Source organism: Condylostylus longicornis, unplaced genomic scaffold, assembly GCF_029603195.1.
Source record: "Condylostylus longicornis isolate FDR11 unplaced genomic scaffold, ASM2960319v2 ptg000043l, whole genome shotgun sequence".
NCBI classification, from domain to species: Eukaryota; Metazoa; Arthropoda; class Insecta; order Diptera; family Dolichopodidae; genus Condylostylus; species Condylostylus longicornis.
This window is the reverse complement of record NW_026578012.1, coordinates 1257658-1281605: the sequence shown is the minus strand read 5'-3', so window position 1 is coordinate 1281605 and position 23948 is coordinate 1257658. Positions and strand designations below refer to the sequence as shown.

At 23.7% G+C, this 23948-nt stretch overlaps 1 protein-coding gene across 1 annotated transcript; it reads left to right on the top strand.

Annotated features, from left to right (window-relative positions):
* The first annotated feature begins 1091 nt into the window (after positions 1-1091).
* Positions 1092-23932, top strand: LOC129610043 (uncharacterized). The gene is made up of 9 exons (XM_055522359.1): positions 1092-1158; positions 5558-6047; positions 12286-12570; positions 12647-13122; positions 14619-14803; positions 21940-22135; positions 22605-22817; positions 23333-23563; positions 23735-23932. Exons 1-9 carry the CDS (start codon positions 1092-1094, stop codon positions 23881-23883), a joined length of 2292 nt encoding a protein of 763 aa, XP_055378334.1. The 3' UTR covers positions 23884-23932.
* Positions 23933-23948: the final 16 nt, after the last annotated feature.

The following is a 23948-nucleotide window of genomic DNA, read 5'->3' as shown; positions in this document are numbered from 1 at the left end:
CAAACAAAGCATTAATTTGACAAATTAGTTAAATTTGTTGGTATATAATTAAGTTTTTCTGAGTACATTTATAATAAAATTGGATTTTTTCATTTGTATAGTTTTTAAATATTATACTTTAATTCAAATAATGATTGGCGGCTTTTACATATATTTTTCCTTACATACATAATTGTTTTACACATTAGATAAACTAGAGAGTATTAAGGTATTTGGACAATCATTTATAATAATTTTCAGTCGAATTTAACACACAAAACTGTAATATAAGAGGCAGAACCTTCTGTTGTTTTAAAGAAAAATATTAAAGATGGCTTGACTCTCATAGATAAGATTTGAATAAACTTAAGCTATTTAGCTTTAAATTAAATTTTAATATAATTCAAGTGTTATAATTCTTATCTAAAATCATATATGTAAAAGTACATAACAGACTTCAGAAACTCACACAGATTCTATTTCTATATTTCTATATTTCAAATTCAAATGAATTTTCTGTATAAAGTTGGTGTCTTCGAAATTGATTATTTAAATTTAAAATATAATATTAAAGACGTGTGATAAAATTTTCCAATTGGTATTATTTATAACAAATCTAATTACTCCAAATTTACATTTTGTAAAAATAATACACATTAAATTTTTATATTAAGATAACCCCTATATTCATTTCTCTCTTTTATTCAATAGTATATAGGTATATAAAAACAATGAAAGAAATATTACACAATTTGAGGTATAAGTTTTATTATGAGAATTTCTTTTTAATATATGAATGAATAGAAATGTCATATGTAAGGTTTTTACTACCTACATTATTTTATTACTGTTCAACAATATTATTATGTTGGGTAATTATATGTACGAGTATATGTAGGTACAATTTATACTTGAGAAGGCGATCATGTTATAAAGACAACAATAAGTTGATTATGTATTATCAAAATATAATTTTAAAAGGTGCATAGCATTCATTGCGAATTTATTATTGCTCTTATTTATTTCTTTGTTTCTTATTTTAATTTTTCAACAAGAGTCCAAAAAATTTCTTAAATTTTTTATGCATAAGTATAAACATAGCCGGATTTATTATGTCAGCTACTTTAAGCACAATTTTAAGTCATGGAGTATTGAGAATAAATGCAAATATAGAAGCACGTATAAAATACTAAAAAGGAAAAGAATACAAATGCAGTTATTTCAGTAACAGAAAACAGTTGGCAGAATGTGATGTGCTGAAGAATTATAGCCAGAAATATGAATTTGATGTGATACAAGGAAGTTTGCTTTTAACCACGTTGCTGTCCTTGTACATATGTAGGTAGTTTGCTGAGTTCAAATCTATGCTGCTAATACAAGCCATATTCTATGCTGCTAATACAAGCCTCAAAATAGAAGGTAGTATACGTTAATGGATGATTCATCAGGATAAGCTCACTCTTAATACTAATTAAAACAAAATATATTCCGCTTAAGCGCAGATATTTTAAAATTTAACTTTGATTATTCTGATTTAGAAAGGATATGGGGGATATACATAAGTATTTGGGCGTTATAATTAATGAAAACCTTACCAGACGACAATAAACTAATGCATAATTAACTAAAACTAGAAGAATTGCTGGACTCAGCAACAGATTGTTACTTATAATTTTGTTAATTAGTTGTAGTATAGCAATTCAAGCTAATTCAATGTTTGTTAATAACATAAATCCAAATGGTTCTACTTAAACACTGAGCTTCATTCATACAGAACCAGAAAGGCTGAGAAAATATGTACATGTAAAGTCGTCGAATTAGATTCAACTATCAAGGTGATATATATACATACAACAAATAATTTTACCATCTACAATGGTATACCAATAGATACCAAAATTCTTTAATTTTTACTTTGATCTTTTTTAATTTTTTTGTTGTATTTCGATTACCTGTTGTAATTGTTAGTTCTTCTTATCTTTCTAAATTGCATTATTATTTTACGAACTTTATAGCTCTTCTTACTAAATATTGAATAAATAAATAGAATAAATAATTCCAAAACATTTCACGCTGTTCGTTTCCAGCATCGAAATCAAAAGTGAAGTTTTGTTTTTTGGATCCCTTTCCTAAGCGAAGCTGTATAAGGTACAGGATGCCTGTAGATAAATCCGGTACTGTGTATAAAGACATATGTACACTCTATTAAACAGAAAATTTCAATTAATAATACAAAAATAGCAAATTACACATTATATCTATACCCATTAACATTAATACACATACAAACATGTATAAGCAAGTACCTACCTACATTTTAAAGAAAATCAAAACTTAAAATGTATAACAATGTAGTTAAAATAATTGTAGCAAATTTGGAAATTTTCCTTTTTATAATGTTGAATTTTCTGATGTAATTTTGACACATGAACGATTTTATGCTTTTATTTTCTCAAAAGAGAGCATAAATTGAAAATTGAATAAAATAAAAATGAAATTTTTTTTATGCTCTTTTTTTTCATTATAATAATTTAAGTATGTACAAATATTATTCTTTCGTCTTAGGGTATGTATTAAGTATTATTAAAAACATTTATACAAACCGGTTGTTAACGTACGTTACGTCGTCTCATAAAGATAAAAATAGTAATAAAAAAAAAAAATCGCTCAAGTCAGTTTTTTTCTTATTAATAATAAATATTAGTTAAAAAAAATAATTGTTATAAATTTTGATGAACTTGATAAAAAAAAAAATATTTTTGCATAAATTTTTAGCAAAATTTTTTTTTGTTCATAAAAAAAGCAAGCCAACATTGTTTTTAACCTTAACCTTGAATATTTTTAATAGAAATCTAACATGAAATAAGAGAATGGATGTGATCCTAAAAAAAAAAAATAAATAAAATTTTTTTATGAAAATTTCAAAGGATGTGTAAACTAGTTTAATTTTTATAAAAAATAATTATGGTATATGAATTTAATGATGATTGAGGTTATGACTGAAAATTTATTAAATATTCAGGAATACAAAACTAAGAATATTCAACACATGTGTGAAGCCGGTCCTATTGTATGGTTCCGAAACTTGGCTAGTAAAAAAATGTATACACAAATAAAATGCAGGTATTCATAAATAGGAGCCAGACGAATCAGCAACACAGACCTTTGAGCTTTAACCCACCAAGAACCCATTGCAAGGGTTATAAAGAAGAAAAAATGGAGATGGATAGGCCATACATTGCGACGCCCGCCTGAAACCATCGCAAGACAGGTATTAGAGTGGAATCCGCATAGGTAGAAAAAATGTGAAACGGCCAAAGAATACGTGGCAAAGAACAATAAAGAAAGAAATCGCCAAGGCTAACATGGCATGGGCAGAAGTAAAAAGAATGGCCCCTAACAGAATCCGTTGGAGAAGCTTTGTGGAAGCCCTATGCTCCCAAGGGGAGTAAAGCAGGAAAAAATGAATTAAATGTTATAAATTGTATACGGAGGTGAATTTTAGTACAAATTCAATCTTCAGTTATTAAAATATACTTCTAATGCAATAATTTATATTGTTAAAATAAATTTTTCAGCACACCTGCCTACACGAGTAAGTATAATAAATTTTGATAGAAAAATTTGCAAACTAATTTAAATGTCACCGTACCAAGTGACCTGAAATCAAAAAAAATTTGTCTCACATTCTCATTATACAAGAGAATGGACCTGAAGTTGAGGTTAATATTTCATTAAAACCCTATGTATATTTGTCGAAATTTAATTAAAATACCTCAGTTATAGTTGCCTGAAATAAAAGCAGAAAAAGAATAAAAATTTAAATAATTCTTCAACATTAAATCTAAACTTTGAACTTAATTTCGTAAAACATGCATATTGGTAGCTTAATAAATTACAAATTATAATTATTCACTCATTTTAGTCATTATTATGAAATTGTCCAATGAAGTGTCACTCCTTAAATAGTTTTTATAAATATGTACGGATTGCTATAAAAATATGAAATGTACAAAATTTTAATCAAAAACTTAAGACTATGACTTGGTCAGTATTTTTTGTAGAAGAAAACTTTCTAAATCGAAATTTTTTTTTGAGTAAGTAAATTAATTTTTTTAAAAATTTTATCCCAAATTGTAAAACGTATATTGTAGTATACATTGACAAAATTTCAAAATTATAGAAAATTATATTTTATAAACCAAAATTAAGTATACATACTACCTTAAGCTCAAATTATATAAGCTGTTTTAGCTTGTTAGTCATAACAATAAAATTTTAACAAAAATAACTTAAAAGTTTTTTTATATCAACCATAAAATTACAATATTCAATAAATTGATATGCATACATACTTAGTTCTAATAAAATTCAATTTTATTTACAATTAAATTATAAGAAAATAACAATTCACATAAAATATACGTACATATTCTTTTATTACATAATTATTAATTTATTCCAATTTTAAATTCAAATTTCTCATTAAAAGTACAATAATTCTACCCCACAGCTACATTCATCGAATACATATATTTTTAATCTTCACCATAAATACCAAACCCCGAAAAAAAAAATTTTATATATTTTTATATACTGAATTTTAATTTAAAAATTAATTTAAGTAAACGATTCAATCCTTATACATACAAAAATAAACCTTAAAATCCATAAAAAAAAAACAATAGCCCCTTAGAAAACAAAACAGACGAAATAAAAAACTAAAAGGCAACAAAAACTTAAAGGTTAAAAAGCACGACTTTTTTTTTCTCGTACACAAAGGTTAAATGGCATTAATTTAGTTTATTAAAAATCAAATAAAGAAAGCGACCAGAGTTAAACAGCAAGAAAAAATAAAATCAAAATTATAGGTAAACAATACAAGATTTCAGAACATGGGCATAGGGGCAAAGTTAAACAATTGTAACATTAAAATTTACCAATAAAGGCAAAGTTAAAACAAAAAAAAACCAAAAATTTAAAAAAAGAAAATTCAAATATAGCAAATTTTTTTTTCCGAAATTCTTGAACACACCTTCTCTTCTCTCAATATAAATGCGGTGTGTTGTATTTTTTTTTTTCGTGTATTTTTTCACCTCCAGGAAATCTCAAGTGTACTTTATAAAATCCAAGTACAATTTGTTTCAATTATTTTTGTTTTTTGTTGTTTTTTTTTAGCGAGACACACAAAAGACCCCCATATTATCATAAACAAACCAAAATTTTTTTATTTCAATCTAATTTAATTTTAATGTTAATATTATAAATATTATCGAAAATATATAAAGTGTGACGAATAATAAAATTCAACACTGAAAATTGCCCTCACATACACTCAAACATAACAATTATCCGGAAATAAATTTTAAATTTTTATAATTATTTTTATTTTGTTTTTTTTTTTTACAACTAATTTAATAAAATTATTAAAATGGGTGTAGAAAACATTACCGTTTTTTTATTATATTTAAAAATTATTTTTTTTTTATATTTTTATAACCTTAAATACAATATAGAATTAAAAAAAAAATGTAACAAAAATTTTTAATTTTTTCTTATTTTTTTTTGTTTTTTGTAGTAACAACAGCAGATTATGATAAAACAGATCAATCGACGGCAGCATCATGGTGGCAATCACATGTTGCTGTAACACCAGCACCAGATACAAATTATTTTTCGGCAACACATGGACTAGTCCAAACACATCCATCATTAAGTGGTGGTATACCACGTCCAATACCATTAACTGATAATAGTATACATACATCATCTAGTGGTAGTAGCAGCAGCAGCAGCAGCAGTAGTAGTAATAGTAATAATATAATTGCAAATTCTAGAAAAAGTTTATCAAATGGAAAATTAGGTAGTGCATTTGGATCAACTGTTGTTAATCCAAATCCAAAATCACCATTTAGACATTTAGATTTTTCAACATCTGCAACAGCTGAATTAAGAAGAAATCCATTATTATCGGCACCAGATGAATGTGCAAGAGCATGTCGTGAAGGTGAACCACCAAGAATATGTTATTATCATTTTACATTGGAATATTATACAGTTTTAGGAGCGTAAGTTATTTTTTATTGTATATTTTTTATTCTCAAAAATTAATTATTTAATTAGTTTTTAAGATAGAATCATTGTAACACAGTATTCTAAAAATTTTTAAAAAGCATTGCTTGCTTTCTCTTTGGAAAAATTTTGGAATTGTAAACTTCTTCAAAATTTCTGCATTAGCAATGTAAAAGGCGATATCTGATTAATGGTGCAATAGTTATGGCACCAGTTCTTTAACCGAAGAACTTCGGATTCAAACTCTGTTCAGGTCACCATAATAATATTATACTTAACATTATATAGCTTAATTATAAAATAACATTATATAGCTTATGAAATAAAATGTTAAAATAAAAGTAATTGCCCTTATACCCATTATATTCGATATTGAATACTTTATTATACTTATTTAAGAAGATATAACATTTAAACTACATACTGCGACGAGATATTTGACTACTTCGGTAATTGCAGACATATTCTTACTTCCTAGAAATAGTAAGGGCTGACTTTACACTTTAAATATTAACCGATAATTTTTTTTACTAAGTGGAATGAAAGTATCTGTGTCATACCAATTCCAATAAGTGACAACAATAAGCTACTATTCTTAAACACAAGGCAAAGTGTAATATATTGAAATTTTTTTAAATTAGAAAATGATCATGAAGCATTAGGCCTGCTTTAATTAAGCTAATAATAGTTTAATTAAGCTAATAATAATCTAATTAAGCTAATTATAGTTCCTTTGATGTCTATAACACAAATTTCGAGCTTATATTAGAAATATTTTTGCATCTTTTCGAAAAATTCTTTTACATCTCTAAATAAGTGCTAAAATAAAAATAATTCCTAAAAATAACATAGTTGATTGTAATTTATTTTATTTTTATAAATAATTATTATGATAAAAAAATTAAAAATCTGTAAAAAAAATTATTTACTTCAAATATTAATCGAGGACGCAAAAATTTAACCGTAGAATAATTTAATTAAAAGGTTCATTCATTGGCGGAAATTATCTATAAATATTTGATTTGTCAAAATTCACAATTTAATTATAATGCTGCCAAAATATAATTATTAGATTATTGTTATAATTTTTATATATAATAAAAATATAGCACCTGCACATAATTAAAACCGTATCATAATTTTTTTTCTAACTTAATTTTTAAAACTTATTTTTTCTTAACCAAAACTAACTTAACCATATTTACTTATATATACCCTTAGTAACCAAATAATAATAGCTTTTAATAATAACTTTAAAATCTCTAAACTTTGTAAATATCTTAAGACGGTATATTAGAATGATAGACTTAGAAAAATAAATAGCAAAAAATAAGAAATGTAGGTACTTTGTATTGCACATACATACAACGCAGTACAAAAAACAAACCAAATTATTGTAGTAAATTAATTACAACATTGTAATAGTTTGAAGGTTATAAAAATTTAAAAAAATTAAAAAAAAAACAATAAACAACAATAAATTTTGTGCAATTTTGATTTACTTTTCGATTCGTGGGTATTTATGGGTAATTTTTTTTTTCTATTTCTTGATCGAATTTGAATTAGTATTGTTTTTTCATTTTATTTATATAGTTATACAATAAAAAATAAAGCATATTTATAAATTGTAGATTTCTTTTTTATTTTAATAAAATAAAAAAATGAAAACAAAGAATAAAATTCGTTGAAAAAAAAAAAAAACTTTAAAACCTTGAAGATTTGCTCGTTTAGAATTAAATATGAAAAAATTATACGTAGATAAAAAGTTTCTTAAACATAATTTATATCGTAACTAATGATTAACTAATTTTAACTATATACAAATGTTAAGTAAGTTATACAGCAATTTTGTAATTAATTCAAACAAATAATTCAGTTCTATAATCAGGCAAAATGTAATCAGAGTAAATGCAGAATCTTTTATTGCAAAACCTTTGACTTGAACTACTTGAAATTTTATAAATTCTCCAGTTTATGTATATATATATATATGAAATCCGTATAACCAAATCACATTGGCTGGATTCACAACTTTTAAAAACCATATTAATTATAGGAAAATATTAATTGAGCATAAATATAATTATTTAAATTTTTAAAAAGAACATTCGATATTGCTCGTAGAACTAAACGTATTTCAATGAAAACCATTCTTAAAGATATACAATCAATCTCGAGCATAGATTCGATAGATACTAGTGATAGAAGTGTTCCAGAAAAACAATGGAGAAAATTTTCCTCTTGACATGCTTCTTCTCGATCTATATTAAGACTAAAAACTAGTCTTTCTGAAGGTTGTCTAATACGTTTTTCCTTGTAACTCGAGTAATATAACAGGTTATAGAATAAAGTAAGTGGGCTAATTTTAAAACGAATATTCTTCGGTTTGCTTTCGTTTACTTACACAATTTGAAATTTTATATTTAAAAATATAATAAGGTAATTTGCTTCTAATGTATAATAAATTTTACTTGAAAAATTTAACCTGTGATCATCATATTATGTACAAATGCTTAAAATTGTCCAATAAAGCTCAAATTAAATTCTCTCTCTCTCAGCAAATTTTTATTAGCGGTAAATTTTCTTTTATTATCACAACACAAATTCCCTCCCCACATATGTATATATTCTCTTCTCACATATATCTTCTCTGTCGAATCGCATAATTCTTAAAAAATTTTAATTACATTATAATAATTTGTCTTATGAATGTTTTTTAACTTTAAAGAATTAATTTGTAAAAAATCTTTTTTCGTTATGCAATACCTACTTAACACTTCCCAATAACAAGGTGTGAGTGATCATAAATTCTGAATTCATATAAATTTCTTAAAAATTTTAACTCAATTTTTAGCCCTGTTGCGGTGTATACTCAATTTAAAAGTCGGTCCAAAACTAGACCGTTTCTATTGAAATTCTTGAAAAAAAAAAAAACAAATTGTTTATATAGTAGTTATACCTTCCTTATATCGTATTTACTCTCATATAATTAAATGAGCAATACACATGAATAGTAACGCCATAAATCGAAAAATTCTTAATATAATAAAATTTATTATATTCTCAATATTATCAATTTGAAAAATAACACCAAAAGTTAAAAAAATATTAATGATCATAATAAAATAATCGAATTTCTTAATTATTATTAAAAATCTAATAAATCTAATTATACTTTTATCTATAGCAATAATAATAATAATATTTACTTGAACAAATAATTCTATAATAGCTCTATAATTTATTAAATAATAAAATATATTCATTCCTACATAAATACAAGATTTCCATTAAAATTCTAATAAAATATATTAAATATAATTTTCAATATAATTTTTATATTATTATTATTTTAATTTATTTTTTAATAATATTATATTTTCATATACTCTTAAATTAAAACTTTAAATTCAATGGATAAAATTATACTCAAAGACTAACATTTAATGTAATTCCACAATAATAACAGTAATATAATAATAATAATAATATAATTATAATGGTAATAATAATAATTTCCAATTTGGAAAAATACAATAAAAATATTACATAGAAATACTACTAATACATTCAAAACAACTACAATACATTCAAGTAAATGTTATTTTGTAACTATGGTTTTTGCCCATTCTAAGACCTCAAAGCAATACAAAACAAAAAAAATAAAATTACAATTATTCTGACAGTATAACACAAAATAAAATATTACAAAAAATTGATTAAAGTATAAAAAAATTTTAAATTAAATGCAGACTTCTAATATTATGCATTGTCATGAGCACAATATAATTGCAAGGTCACTGCGATATCTTAAGTATAAGTCGGTGTTTTTTTTTTTCTTAAACTTATGGGTGTAGTTACGAGTACTAGTGAAAAAAAAAATTTTATATTTTTTTTTTGTTATACTTATTTATTTGAAATACCTTAATTGTCATTTAAAAGTAGAAACAATCAAAGAAAATAATAATAAAAAACGAAATTATTCAGGTATGTGAATGTTAACAAAAATTTGGGCAAGCTTAGCATTTGTTAGATTTCCAAATAATATTTCGGCAATACAAAAATTTATTGAATTCCGAGTAAAATATTTAGGGACACTTCTTTTAGAAATATTTGTATATTGCTAAAAAACATTTGAAACACATTCGTTTTAACCTGCCTTTAACATTTAACTCATCTGTATAGTCAGTATAGAGTATTGCAATAATCGATTGGGTTGTCCGAGTATTTATTGATAATTATACTTAACTTTTCGGAAGTTGCCAAATATAATAATGTATTTGGCAATGTTTGACATTATAAACGATACCACCGAACTCTGCAAATTTTACTGGACAATATATTCTTGGAAGTCAAACTTAATAGCCGCCGTATAAAATAAATATAGATGCAAGTCCGAAGAAAATTTGTGGATGCTAAAAATATTTTGAGTGAAATCAAATGCGTTGCCGAAAAAAAGATTTGGAAGACCTGTGTAATTTTTTTCCAGTCTTTTTTTTTTAAAGTTGAACTTAAAGAATATCAGCTCAGGAAAATGAACTTTGAGAAAATTATAAACACTTTTTTCCATGTTTACTTTCAAAGCTTAATTATGCACACAAATTGCTAGTAACATTTTATGAATGTAAGCGTAATACCTACATGTAATTCATAGAAATTGTAATGGCATAAAGTATGTGGACAATTAATATCAAAAATTTATATAACATTTAAGGCCATCTGTTATGATTATAATTTTATATATAAACATGAAAAGTTCACAATGATTTTTAAAATTTTTTAAAACAAAATTGTTAGAGATCCAAAATTGAATTCCAGATTTACAAAATATGCGATTTGGTATAAAATAAATAAATATTTTATTTACCAAAATGTTACACTATGATTTGAGTGCAAAATTTATAAATATTTCAATTATGTTAAATGTTAAAAATTTTAGCAGAATTCTTACAGTATTTTATTCTTATATGTACTTGACAAGTTTTGTTAAGTTATTTTCATGTTTTGCTTTCATGTTTTCATATGTATGCATCATAAGAATGAATAAAATGATGAAGGTAACTTTGTAAACACCACTCTCAAATACAATTTGGTGTTATTTTCCATCCAAGTACACGCATTATTGACGTAAGTTAAACAGAAATATAATGGGACAGACAATAAACTAGAGCATATACCAATTTTGGAATTAATTGAATGTGAAGAAAATTGATTATTGTTCCATAAAAGTTATAAGACTTAATTGGAAGCACATACCAATAAACTTTACTTAGTACGTAATAAAATAACACATAGGTTTTAAAGCTAATTGTTAATCAGGAAAAATGATAATCCGAATATTAACTACGTATTTATAAAACTTGCAGTATTCAGCATAAATATGATTCTCCGATTTAGGAAACCGTATTTTTAACGTTATCTAAGGCAAAGCAATAAATCAATCCACAGATCTTCTATGAAATAAATTCGAAAGAATAAATTATAAGAATGGTGAAAATTTTGTGAAATTGGGTTTCCGAAGTTAAACGTCTATTATACACTCGCATCAACTTGTAAAATTAATATCATTCATTACGTATCTCCACAATCCTGTCGAAGCTGCACTGTTCTACAGATCAAGAAGGAAATCACTACATTTTTATAAAAGTAATACATCGAAAGGTCCATATTATCTACATAATATAGATCAATGCTTGACTTTGAATAACAATTCAAAACACAGAAAATTGTTCACTTATTTGAATTTTTTAAGTCTAGAATTATAATTTTTTAATAGCAGGGTTTAAAACCAGACTACTTCTATACTAGAAATTTTACGGTAAATGAACTTTAAATAACATGAATAAGTATAATAATTAAAATAAAAATTTATTATATACCTGAACTAAATAATTTTAAGAAAAAAAGAACAGGAACAAAGCAAATTAGTCCAAAAAAAACAGGTTCCATACGCAAGCAAAAAACATAATCCAAAAGATTAAAGTTCTGCCAATCATGTAGAACAAAATCCCTTTTGGAAAATAAAAGCAAAGCAAAACAAAATCCTTGAAATCGTTTTTGTATTAAATTGTTTTGTGAATATTTTATGAAATCATAATTGTTATACATTTTATTAGTTATACAATATATATATATAATAAACCATTAAATACCGTAAAATAACCGCTATTAATTATTAAAATAATAAAAAATTTTATTTTTCTTCTATTTATTTCATATATTAAAACTGTGAAGTGCATGTCAAGTTTGTACACCAAATGCTACAAATACTGTATGGAGTCATTGTCAATGTGTTTTAGCTGATGGTGTTGAACGTGGTATTTTGACAGCAAATCGTATGATACCTGGTCCAAGTATACAAGTATGTGAAAATGATAAAGTTGTTGTTGATGTTGAAAATCATATGGAAGGTATGGAAGTAACAATACATTGGCATGGTATATGGCAACGTGGTTCACAATATTATGATGGTGCACCATTTATAACACAATGTCCTATACAACAAGGCAATACATTTAGGTACAAATTTTTAATTAAATTAATTTTTTTTTTTTAATAAATATTCATAAATTTAATTAAATTTTAATAAAATTAGATATCAATGGACTGGTAATGCTGGTACACATTTTTGGCATTCACATACTGGTTTACAAAAAATTGATGGTTTATATGGTAGTATAGTTGTACGTCAGCCACCATCAAGAGATCCAAATTCACATTTATATGATTTTGATTTAACAACACATATTATGTTAATAAGTGATTGGTTACATGAAGATGCTGCTGAACGTTATCCAGGTCGTTTAGCTGTTAATACCGGACAAGATCCTGAATCAGTATTAATAAATGGTAAAGGACAATTTAGAGATCCAAATACTGGTTTTATGACAAATACACCATTGGAAATATTTACAATAACACCTGGACGTAGATATCGTTTTCGTATGATAAATGCATTTGCATCAGTATGCCCAGCACAAGTAACAATTGAAGGACATAGTTTAACAGTTATTGCAACTGATGGTGAACCAGTACATCCGGTTCAAGTTAATACAATAATATCGTTCTCAGGTAAAATTTTAAACAATTTAAAAAAGAAAACAAGAACAGAAATAAAAAAAAAAAACAAAAATTAACATTTTATTTTTTTTTTATAATTTAGCGTATAATTAAAAAAAAAGCGCGGCATAAATAATTATTTTTAGTTCTACCCCAAGAATGTTATCTGTATAACATTTACCGTATTTGAATTTATTTTTTTACTGTTTATGTACGTTTATGCATAAGCGGTCTACTTATTATATTTTAAATTATGCATGCAAGCATGGTGATTATTTGATTTATGAATTTTAAAATTATTGATTAATGACTAATGGTCCATTTTATGCATATTTTATAAATAAATTTCATTGGACAATTGGAATCAAAACTTTCAAATAAATTTTGTAGAAATAGAATACTAAGCATAAGCGCATTCTGAATTATTAATCTCAATATAAATTAATTAATTTTTAGCATATATCAAGCCACAAGTCGCTTTATAAGTAGTTACTCGAAACCACAATAAACATGTTATAAATCCCGGAATTTCTAAAAGTGGCCGAGTTCAATCGTAAAATAGCATAAGCAAAAAATAAGTATTTCGAAAATATTTTTTTTTTATATGACACATTTTCCTAATTTTTAATATGATGTACTTGTGTTTGTATGAATTAAATATCATATGAGAAATACAATTAAATTGAATTTACTTAAATAGAGCATACCCTAATAAGCTCTATATACGTAATGTAAAACTACTATAGGCACATAATCATAAAATTTTCATTAATTAACCTTCTCTTGAATTATTTTTTATGAAATCGAACCTCGATCATGTCTCATTAACTCTTAAATTACACTATAATAAATTTAGTCGCCATAGCCAATTTGCCTATATGTATTCATATTAAAATTTCGCAGAAATTCAAATTGATTACAGGAAGTATTCTAATGATTTTCATGAAACTGTTATATTATAAAAATTCTGTAATAAAATTTCAATATAATCATGTAACTGATATACATATCTCATTCATTACAATATAAATTAAAAAAATAAATTCACTCAAATTTCCATCAAAATGATATTTATACTTCTAATTATATTATAGTACAGTATTAACAGTGTATAACAGCATTAAATTAAGTATTAATGATCTCATGATTATTCATATATAATGAAAAAATGCTATTAGCATTATTTATTTATTGATTTTATTATTTCCTTTTCAAAAAAAAAAAAAATTATTTTTAAAATAAAATTTCAATAAATAATAAATTATAACAGTCACAAGCATTCTATTTATATATTACACATGTACTTAACAATAAAAATTATTATTGTTATACTTTTTATTTTTTCAAAAAATTCTCTCATGCCTGTTTACACCTAATTCTTATACACACATAATACATAAAATGTGTTATATTCTTCTAATTTCCTATACTATTATACAATCATATTATAAGTAGACATACATGTATAACAATAATAATAATATTGTGTTTATAAATTGTCATCGTAGGTGAACGTTATGATTTTGTAATCACAGCCGATCAACCAGTTGGTGCATATTGGATTCAAGTAAGAGGTTTAGGTGAATGTGGTATTAGACGTACACAACAATTGGCTATTTTAAGATATGCTCGTGGACCATATCAACCTTCATCACCAGCACCAACATATGATGTTGGTATACCACAGGGTGTGGTAAGTAATAGAATAGATTTTGTTTTCACTTCTTTTTTTTGTTTCGTTTTTTCAGAATAAATTTTTTTTTTTGATTTTTTTATTAAATAATAAATAATTTTATATAAAAATTAACAGTATATAAATAATGCTTTTAATTCTCATTACAATATATTCAATTTTTTTTTTTTAAATAAAACTAAAAAAAAAATTCCAAAAGAAACGTAAATATGAGCACGTTAATGTACAAATGTGCACATGGTTGTAAAATCTAAAAAAAAAAAAACAATTGAATTTATTGCACAAATTGCATTGAAATAATTTTTTATGAATTGAAATAGATCGTGAGAATTTAATTAAATTATAATATTCTAAAAGAACAATACTTATACTTAAACATACTTAAATATATAAGAACTATATATGCCTGCTCATATAATGAGTACAGTAAAATCCAAAAAAAAGATTGTTCACATTTGAAAAAATACAGTTGAAGACAGTTGACAGAAATAAAAAAATATGCAATTTTGAACTTTTTTGACTCCAAAACTCAACGTCATTACCAAACATTATTCACTATAACTCAACGATTACCAAACATTATTCACTATAACACAAACATTATGAATGAAACTTAGATTAAAATATATCGAACTTCATCAAAATGTGTGTTCATTCTCCATTGGCACATTATTGTTTATAGTCTTCACCCACTTTGGCAATTTTCACTGAAATTTTGTGGTAAATACAGTTCAACATTTTAAAGATTGATAAATAAAGTTCAGTTTCATTTCTTAATACTGATTCGAAATGAAACCCAACAAATTAAAATTTAAAATTTTAAATCATAGCCTTAATTTGTATATATGCAATGCACGTATGTATTTAAGAAATTTTAAGATTTAAAATTCTCTCAAATTAAAGTAATTAAGAAGACTTTTCTATACTAATTAAAAAAAATTAATCGTTTAAACAATTTAATTTGCCTTCATACTAAAAGTTTTGAATTATCATTTGAAGTTTTGAAATTTAATAAAGTAAGAATTTGACATTGTCTATAGTAATTATTTGAAATACTTAAAATTAGGCTAAAATTTGAGAATCATTTTTAGTATCGTAGCTGACCACTTGTTTTCCGATTGACCTAACAAAAGTTCTGTTAAAAAAAATTGAGATGTAAACTAAATGAGGCAAAGCAACAAAAACTTCTTTAATTAAAAGTTCTGAATATACGGATTTCACTGTACTGCTTTACATTATCAAAACATTTTCTAATACGAAGAGAACTAAACCCGTTAAATTTAAATAAATACAAAAAAAATTCTACATTAGATAAAATTTATTCTAGACAGAAATTCTATATATGTACGTTATGTAGGCTCTTATGTAGAAACAAAATAGTACACATATCGGATATAAAATTTATTATTTAAGATCTCTGAAATTGAATATTATGCAATAATTTATATTACATTCGTATATACAATAAAACATCATTATAAATTACATATGATTTGAGAAAAAATAGGCAAGGTATATATATATATATATAGATTAGATCACCTGTGATGAAAAACATAATATACAATCCAATTATATTTTATGTTATATAGTCACCCAATATTCTAAGAGACTCGTGCTATCCAATTAATAATATGAAAGCTATATCAAATATAAAAACTTGTTTAATTAACTCTGTGTGAATTAATATTATTTATTCAAAAATTATATATGAAATAAATAATATTTAAATTGAAATTAAGGAAAATCTAATAGAGATAATTTATATTAAACAGTAGGTTAGGCATTAAGTATATTAAAAAAAAGTTGATAACATATCGGAATTACTGTTTCTTTTTTTTTTGTAATAATAGCCATATTAAAGAGTATTGGATTCAATTAAATTGAAATCTAGTCGGATCTATATCAATAAATTAGTGTAGTTTATTTAGGTTTCAATGTAATTAATTCAAAATTTTATTATGATAGGGTATGTCTTTTTATATTCTATAATAAATTCAGTTATATGTAAAAATATATGATTATTTCAAAGTGCTTACTATTATTAATGTCATTATATAATGTGGTCATATGAGTTAATTTGAATATTACATAGCAACTGTGATTATAATTAATAAATACCTACACCTTTATATATTTAGTGGAACAACATCTAATTGTATGACTTATTGTTGCATTTAAGGGGCAAAGCTATTATTATCAATGTGAGCCAGTTCTGTTTATGTAATTACTAAACAATACATTTAAAACATTATCACAGTATTTATTTTCCCGATAAATATAAATAACTTGTGCTAATCAGTCATTCGTATTTCTTCGGACTATCGACTATGTAGTTATACTCAGAGATTTTCTTCTTTAATCAATTCTCCACAGTCTCCTACAATTATAGTAAATCTTTCAAGTTTTCTCACAGAACTTTTTTCTTACTCACAATAATTCTCAAAGAGAGTTTTCTCACAGAACACAAGTTCTCTTGCTAACAATAATTCATGTCCTAAGAATTTGTCTATTTTTAAATGTAATTAATAAATGAAAATTCTTACAATAAAAACTTAATTTTCATTATTCTGAGAATTTTTTCACCTCACAATACTTACATTGTATTCATATAAGTGTTATTCGTCATTATTAATTAATTTCCTTATTAAAAGGGTTTAATTGTTTCCTAATTCTTATTTATGTCTGTAGGCTTAATTAAGATCAATTAAATAATAAATGCAATTATATCGTGAATTAATATTTTTCCCAAAATAATTATGGATAATTAGTTTTGTAATTATCGTGTATAAAAAAAAAACTAATAATTAGGTCTAAATTAGTCAATTAAAATTCCCATATTAAATATTTTTACAATTCTAGGAAAAATGTAAGTTCTTTATAGCAAACAAATTACCAAGTATTTTTGATTATTTTCTAATGAAATTTTTTAATGAAAGTAGAGAAAATAATTATAGGAAACACGTTGCTCACGCAATACATGTTCCTAATTATTGTAATATGAATTTGGGGTTTAAGTTTATCAAATTGACTTTCTCAATATTTCGGCATATGAATCATAATCAAGAAATTCTTAAAAATAATATTGATATTATTAAATTATTGATACAATTACACCCAAATAAAGCAATTTGGAGCCAGAAATTCAAAATAGTTGTATTAAATGGAAAATTCAAATATCTTTAAGCAATTGTTTTGAAATTTTATCAGAGTATTTGTTCATATAAATATGCTCATAAAAGAATTGTGGCCGCCAAATTATACACTTTATTCTTAAATTTTAACTTTTTTATTTCATAATACATAAAAATTACAACCATAACGGGAGCATAAAACCTATACAAAATTCTTTATTTAAAAAAAAAAAAACGAAAATTTGAAAACTTTTATATTTTTTTCCTAGGAATTTATACAAATATTTGTATATTATTATAAGTATATCATGTTTATTAGATACTAAATATAAAAAATATAAGGTTCTCCAAAATGAAAAAAAAATAAAATTTATGAATAAAAAAAAAATGTAATGCCTAAAAAATTAATATAATTTAGTTAAAACTCTACCGTATGACAGTTTCTCAAACGTTTAATCTCGCTACATCTTATATTTTAATTAAAAAAAACTTCCATACCATGTTATTTGAGTAGAAGGGGACTATTGTTTTAATAATATTACGACTCTGAATCTGAATATGAACTGTCTTTGAAAATATACTGATCTCTATTTTCTATATCACAATTTTTAAGTCACACACATGAATGAGTGACTTCTTTTTGGTATCGCAACTGTTATATTAAGTGATAGTATTTATCAAAAGTATATTTTTCTGAATTTAAACATAAGATCTTAACGATTAGCTTAGAAACCCCCTGGATTATTAAAAACAATTCATATTGATCAGTCAAACACATTGATTAACAGATGTGTATACATATTAATTTATGACAGGTATAATTTTATAAAAATATTTTTAAAATTGCACTTGAATAATTAAATATGACACTCCTACACAGGATATATATGAAACAAATTTCTAAGCACCTCAATTTCAAACAATACCCTTGTGATACAACTAGCACACTCTGTCTGTCTGTCTGTATATAGAAATTACTTTAAAATATAAATAATTGCCTGAATTACACAATTGTGTTTAAAATTACCTTAAGGGTAATAGTGTAATGCTATTGTTGTCAAAATATATCGACATTGCTGTCAATTATTTATTAATTCTATTCAAAAACTTTTTATAAATATTATTTACATATATATTTTATGTATTTGGAACAAAAAAAGGTTTATATACATGTGTGTTTCTAAGAAATGAAATACCTAAGTTATATAGAATGGGTTTGACTTTTGAGCCCACGTGATTTTTTTTTTTGATATAAATCAAAACAACGGGTGTAAAAAAAATGCGAAAAGAAAAAGAATAAATTTTAATATGAAAAAAAATTTCAATTGCTTCAAGGAACATTTTAATATAAAACAAAGAAAAACAAAAACATCAAAAGAATATTCAATTTTAACGGTAATTTTTAATATTTATTGAATAAAAGTTTATGAAATTAGTTCTGGCGATCAGAATCGATATTGTTTACACACGTTCCATTGAAAATTTTTACGTGATTTTATAATAATAAATATGAAATTGAATAAAATTAAAAATAATGATTTTATTTAAACATTAAATCATTTTTTATGCCCTTCTAGCTAAAATTTTCTACAGAAATATTACAAGAACTATGCTTGTATAATGTCAATTAAAATATGAGTAATTCAAATTAATTATTTATGAGATTTTTGTACTAGTAATATTTTTGACATATAAGTCATATTAAGAGCGACTATCAAAGCTCAAAATGTGAGCTTAGAGAGCGACACGCTATTTAACTTAAATTTAAATAGGAGAAAACCAATTTTTACTCACTTTCTTCTTACTAGAAGAGTGAAATCAAATGATATTCATAGTCAAATGATGTTTATATGCAAATGTATCTAAACATATATTGTTCACATGTTTCCCCATATACATGCCTATGTTTGGGATATGTATATGTCCCATATACATGTCTATATACCTATTTTGCCAAAAAATGTGAGAAATTAATTTAACTAAGAAGATATTATGAGAAAATTAAATTCAGTACAAATAAGCATGTTAATATGCTGATTTTAATTCAAACATAATATTTAAACTCTATATAATTACATATATATAAAAATTAATGTCTTATTAATTTCATAAAAAAAAGAAAAAAAAAATAATGAAATAAATTATTAAGTTATTAAATTAATGGATTTTAAATATAAAAAACTCACACACCCAAAATTTAATAAATCTATATGCATATACATATGTATAAATCATTAATATATTAATATTTTAATAAAATATTCAGAAATAAAATTAATTTATAATTTATTGACTATACATACATATATAAGTTAAAGGTCATCGTGATATAAAAGTCGATTTAAATTATACTACATGAGCATAAAATAAGTCGTATTTATATAATTATATAGTACTTATTATTGAATAATAATAATAATGATAATAATAGTAGTAAAGTAAATATATATATAAATGCAAAATAATAATGTATACATATATATATGAACATTGGGAAAATTTTCTGTGGGAACAATATTTCTTTATTGCTCAATAAGTTTACAATAATTGTTTACTCATAATAATTGTTTCAACAGATCACCGATATGGTAATTCGAGATTATCTTATTAATATATATAAAATTAATTATAATATAAACTATCGATTTACCATACCGTTCCTGTATATGTATACCGTTCTTATATATGTACCTATACATACATAATGTGATAGCTTATTACTCATTTATCCATTTTTAAACTTGGACGAATATGGAAAAAACTATTGAAAATAATTTCTATTATTTCTATTAAAAATTAATTAATTACAAATTTAAATTGTATTTCCAAATAAGTGAATATTTCAAATCACTTAACTCCCAATAGTTTATATTTAAAAATTTACAATAGTTTATATTTAAAAATTTAATAAAAAAGTTATTAAAAAGCAAAAAAAAAATATTCAACTTAGCCGTGAAGTATGCAATTTTTCAAAATTTCACTATATTTAACAATGGGAGAGTATATATTCCAAAACTTATATCTGACGCGTAAACCTCATATTTAGTAATGAAACTTGATATTGGAATTGCAATAATGTTGGACCACTACACAATGTAACGATTAGCTTATTCAGTTTATAAATTAAGAGAATTCTGCCATAGCTCAATATAAATTCAATTCCATTGACATGCAGTTTTATCATGCAGTTTTTTATTTATTTTATAATATCATAAAAATATTTATTAATCTTAAAATAACAGCTACATTTTCAATATATTTGTGCAATAATTCTATACAAAAGCTATACTCGTGCTTATATTTTAATACATTTCTTTTAGATTTAATTTTTAATTATTAATTAATTTAAAATATTGTAAATTTTTTGTAAATATTATTTTGTAAATATAAATTAAAAACTTGTTTATATATTTTATATTTATTATTATTTGTTTTTTAATTTTAATTCTATTTAATATAATTATATTTTTTTTTGTTTCATTTTATGTTTATTTTTATTTTACAAAATCAAAAACAAATTATTTTTCCCACACATACACACACACACATTCTTAAAAATTTATGATATTGTATAAAAAACCAAAAACAATTTTTTTAAATCAACAATTTTGATGTCATCAACAACAACAACAACAAAAAAAATCCTTCTGTACTCCTTACACTATGTATTATAAATACAAACCAACACCACTTTACACAACCAACACCATTTCTATTTCCACCAATGCATATGTATATATATATAAACATTTTTATGTAAATATGTAAAATATTTATCATAATGGAAATAAAAAAAAAAAAAATCTTTAATTACTGTCCTTTGGATGACAAATCATAAATTCTAAACTTAACGAAATATTATAAAAAAAAAACGAAACTTTTTTAACGAATGACGTATGGAACTTATGATATAACGCAAAAAAATTTTATTAAAACGACGAAATTTCAATATTTGGAAAAAAAAATACTACATTAATTATGAAAAAAAAATAAAACAAAAAGGTTATGAATCCTTTGGACGCACAATGTAACCGACAACGTGACGATGCTATATGTGTTAGTCAATTGAAAAATGCTCTTGATATTGATCGTGGAATTTTACAAGAAAAACCAGATGTTAAAATTTTCTTACCATTCCGTTTCTTCTTATATCGTCCCGAAGATTTATTCTTGCCAAATACCTATAATAGATTTTTAGGTAAGTTTATAATAGATTTGTTTAAGTTTAACGAAAAGTATAATGTTTTTGTTAAGATATCAATTAATTTTTTGAAAATGAGGCAATTTAAAAATTTCTAATACGAATACATTCGTAGAAGTAGGTCTTTTTATTTCGCGTAAATTTCCAGAAAATTAAATTTCAAATACATTCTTTCGTTGAATGAATCATTGAATAAGCAAATAAATTTTAAAGGTTTTTACAAAACAACGAACTTAAACAGACCTAGAATGTTATTGTAGTTTGAACGCAGCTAGTATAAATTATTAATTACAAGCAAAAATAACTAAAATATTTGAAAAACAAAAATTATTAAAATTTTCTTATTTTCAAAAATAAATTGATAAAACTTAATTATTTTATTATTATACTATTTTATTTTTTATATAACACTATTAATTTGGTTATTTTTCTATTAATTTTTCTTTGCAAACGCATACATACATAGTTGCCCCAACCGGAGATCATGTAATTTCATTAATTGATGAAATATCATATTTATCGGCTCCAGCACCATTAACATCACAATATGATGATATTAGTCCTGAACAATTTTGTAATGGTGATAATAGACCAGCTGATTGTGGTCCAAATTGCATGTGTACACATAAAATTGATATACCATTGAATGCAATCGTTGAAATTGTTTTAGTTGATGAAGGTTAGTTTTCAGACATTTCTTATTTCTTATGATTTTTGTTTAATGAATTTTATATATGTGAAAGACTGAAATTAAAGTGGGAAAAAAATTAGTAAATATAGAGAAATTAAATTCAAAATTAATATTAAATACACTAAGTAAACAGAAACTTCACTTTTCAATAAAAATTTTCTTATCAAAATTTTATTTGACTACTTAAATGGAAATTAGAAAAATGTAAATATAAAAAATTGACAGTTTTAATAAAATTTAATATTTTTACGAAAAATAGTGTTGCCATCGCAGATTCGTAATATCCAATCAACTGTTTAATTAGTTTGTAATTTTTGACATTGAGAAGTGCAATAATAAAGTAGATTGTACTTAAAATTTTCGTTTCATTTCAAACCACAATTATGAGGAATTTATTTTAAATAGTCTTTCAATATTCTACTTAGTTCAAAAATAAATTAAAAAGGAGCAAAGTACAATTATAAAATATTTTTTAATATTTTCATTTATTTTTTTAACTATAGTTCAACAACCAAATCTTAGTCATCCATTCCATTTACATGGTTATGCATTCAGTGTTGTTGGTATTGGTAGATCACCAGATTCAAATGTTAAAAAAATTAATTTAAAACATGCATTAGATTTGGATAGAAGAGGTCTTTTACATAGACAATATAATTTACCACCATCAAAAGATACAATTGCTGTACCAAATAATGGTTATGTAGTATTAAGATTTAGAGCTGATAATCCAGGTAATTTTTACATACATATATATATAAGTCATGTATAGTGATAATTTTTTGTAAGTATTTAATATTTTGTAATATACTAATAAGATATGTTGTTAATTTTAATATTCTCAATTTATTTTCAAATTAATTAATAATTATTTAATAAATTTTTTCTATAATTTTTTTTTTTAGGTTTCTGGTTATTCCATTGTCATTTCTTATTCCATATTGTAATTGGTATGAATTTAATATTACAAGTTGGTACTAATGCTGATTTACCACCAATACCACCAGGTTTTCCAACATGTGGTGATCATACACCACCCATACCTATAAATTAATTTGCACAATATTTTATTTTATATATTTATTTATACCTATATAATAATAATATACAAAAAAAAAA

Bases quoted from the DNA above. Each gene is read 5' to 3' on its own strand.
- LOC129610043 (XM_055522359.1), top strand. From the start codon at position 1,092: ATGTCAGCTACTTTAAGCACAATTTTAAGTCATGGAGTATTGAGAATA. The intron at 1,159-5,557 runs GTATAAAATACT...TGTTTTTTGTAG, and splicing joins AAATGCAAATATAGAAGCAC to TAACAACAGCAGATTATGAT. The intron at 6,048-12,285 runs GTAAGTTATTTT...AAAACTGTGAAG, and splicing joins TATTATACAGTTTTAGGAGC to TGCATGTCAAGTTTGTACAC.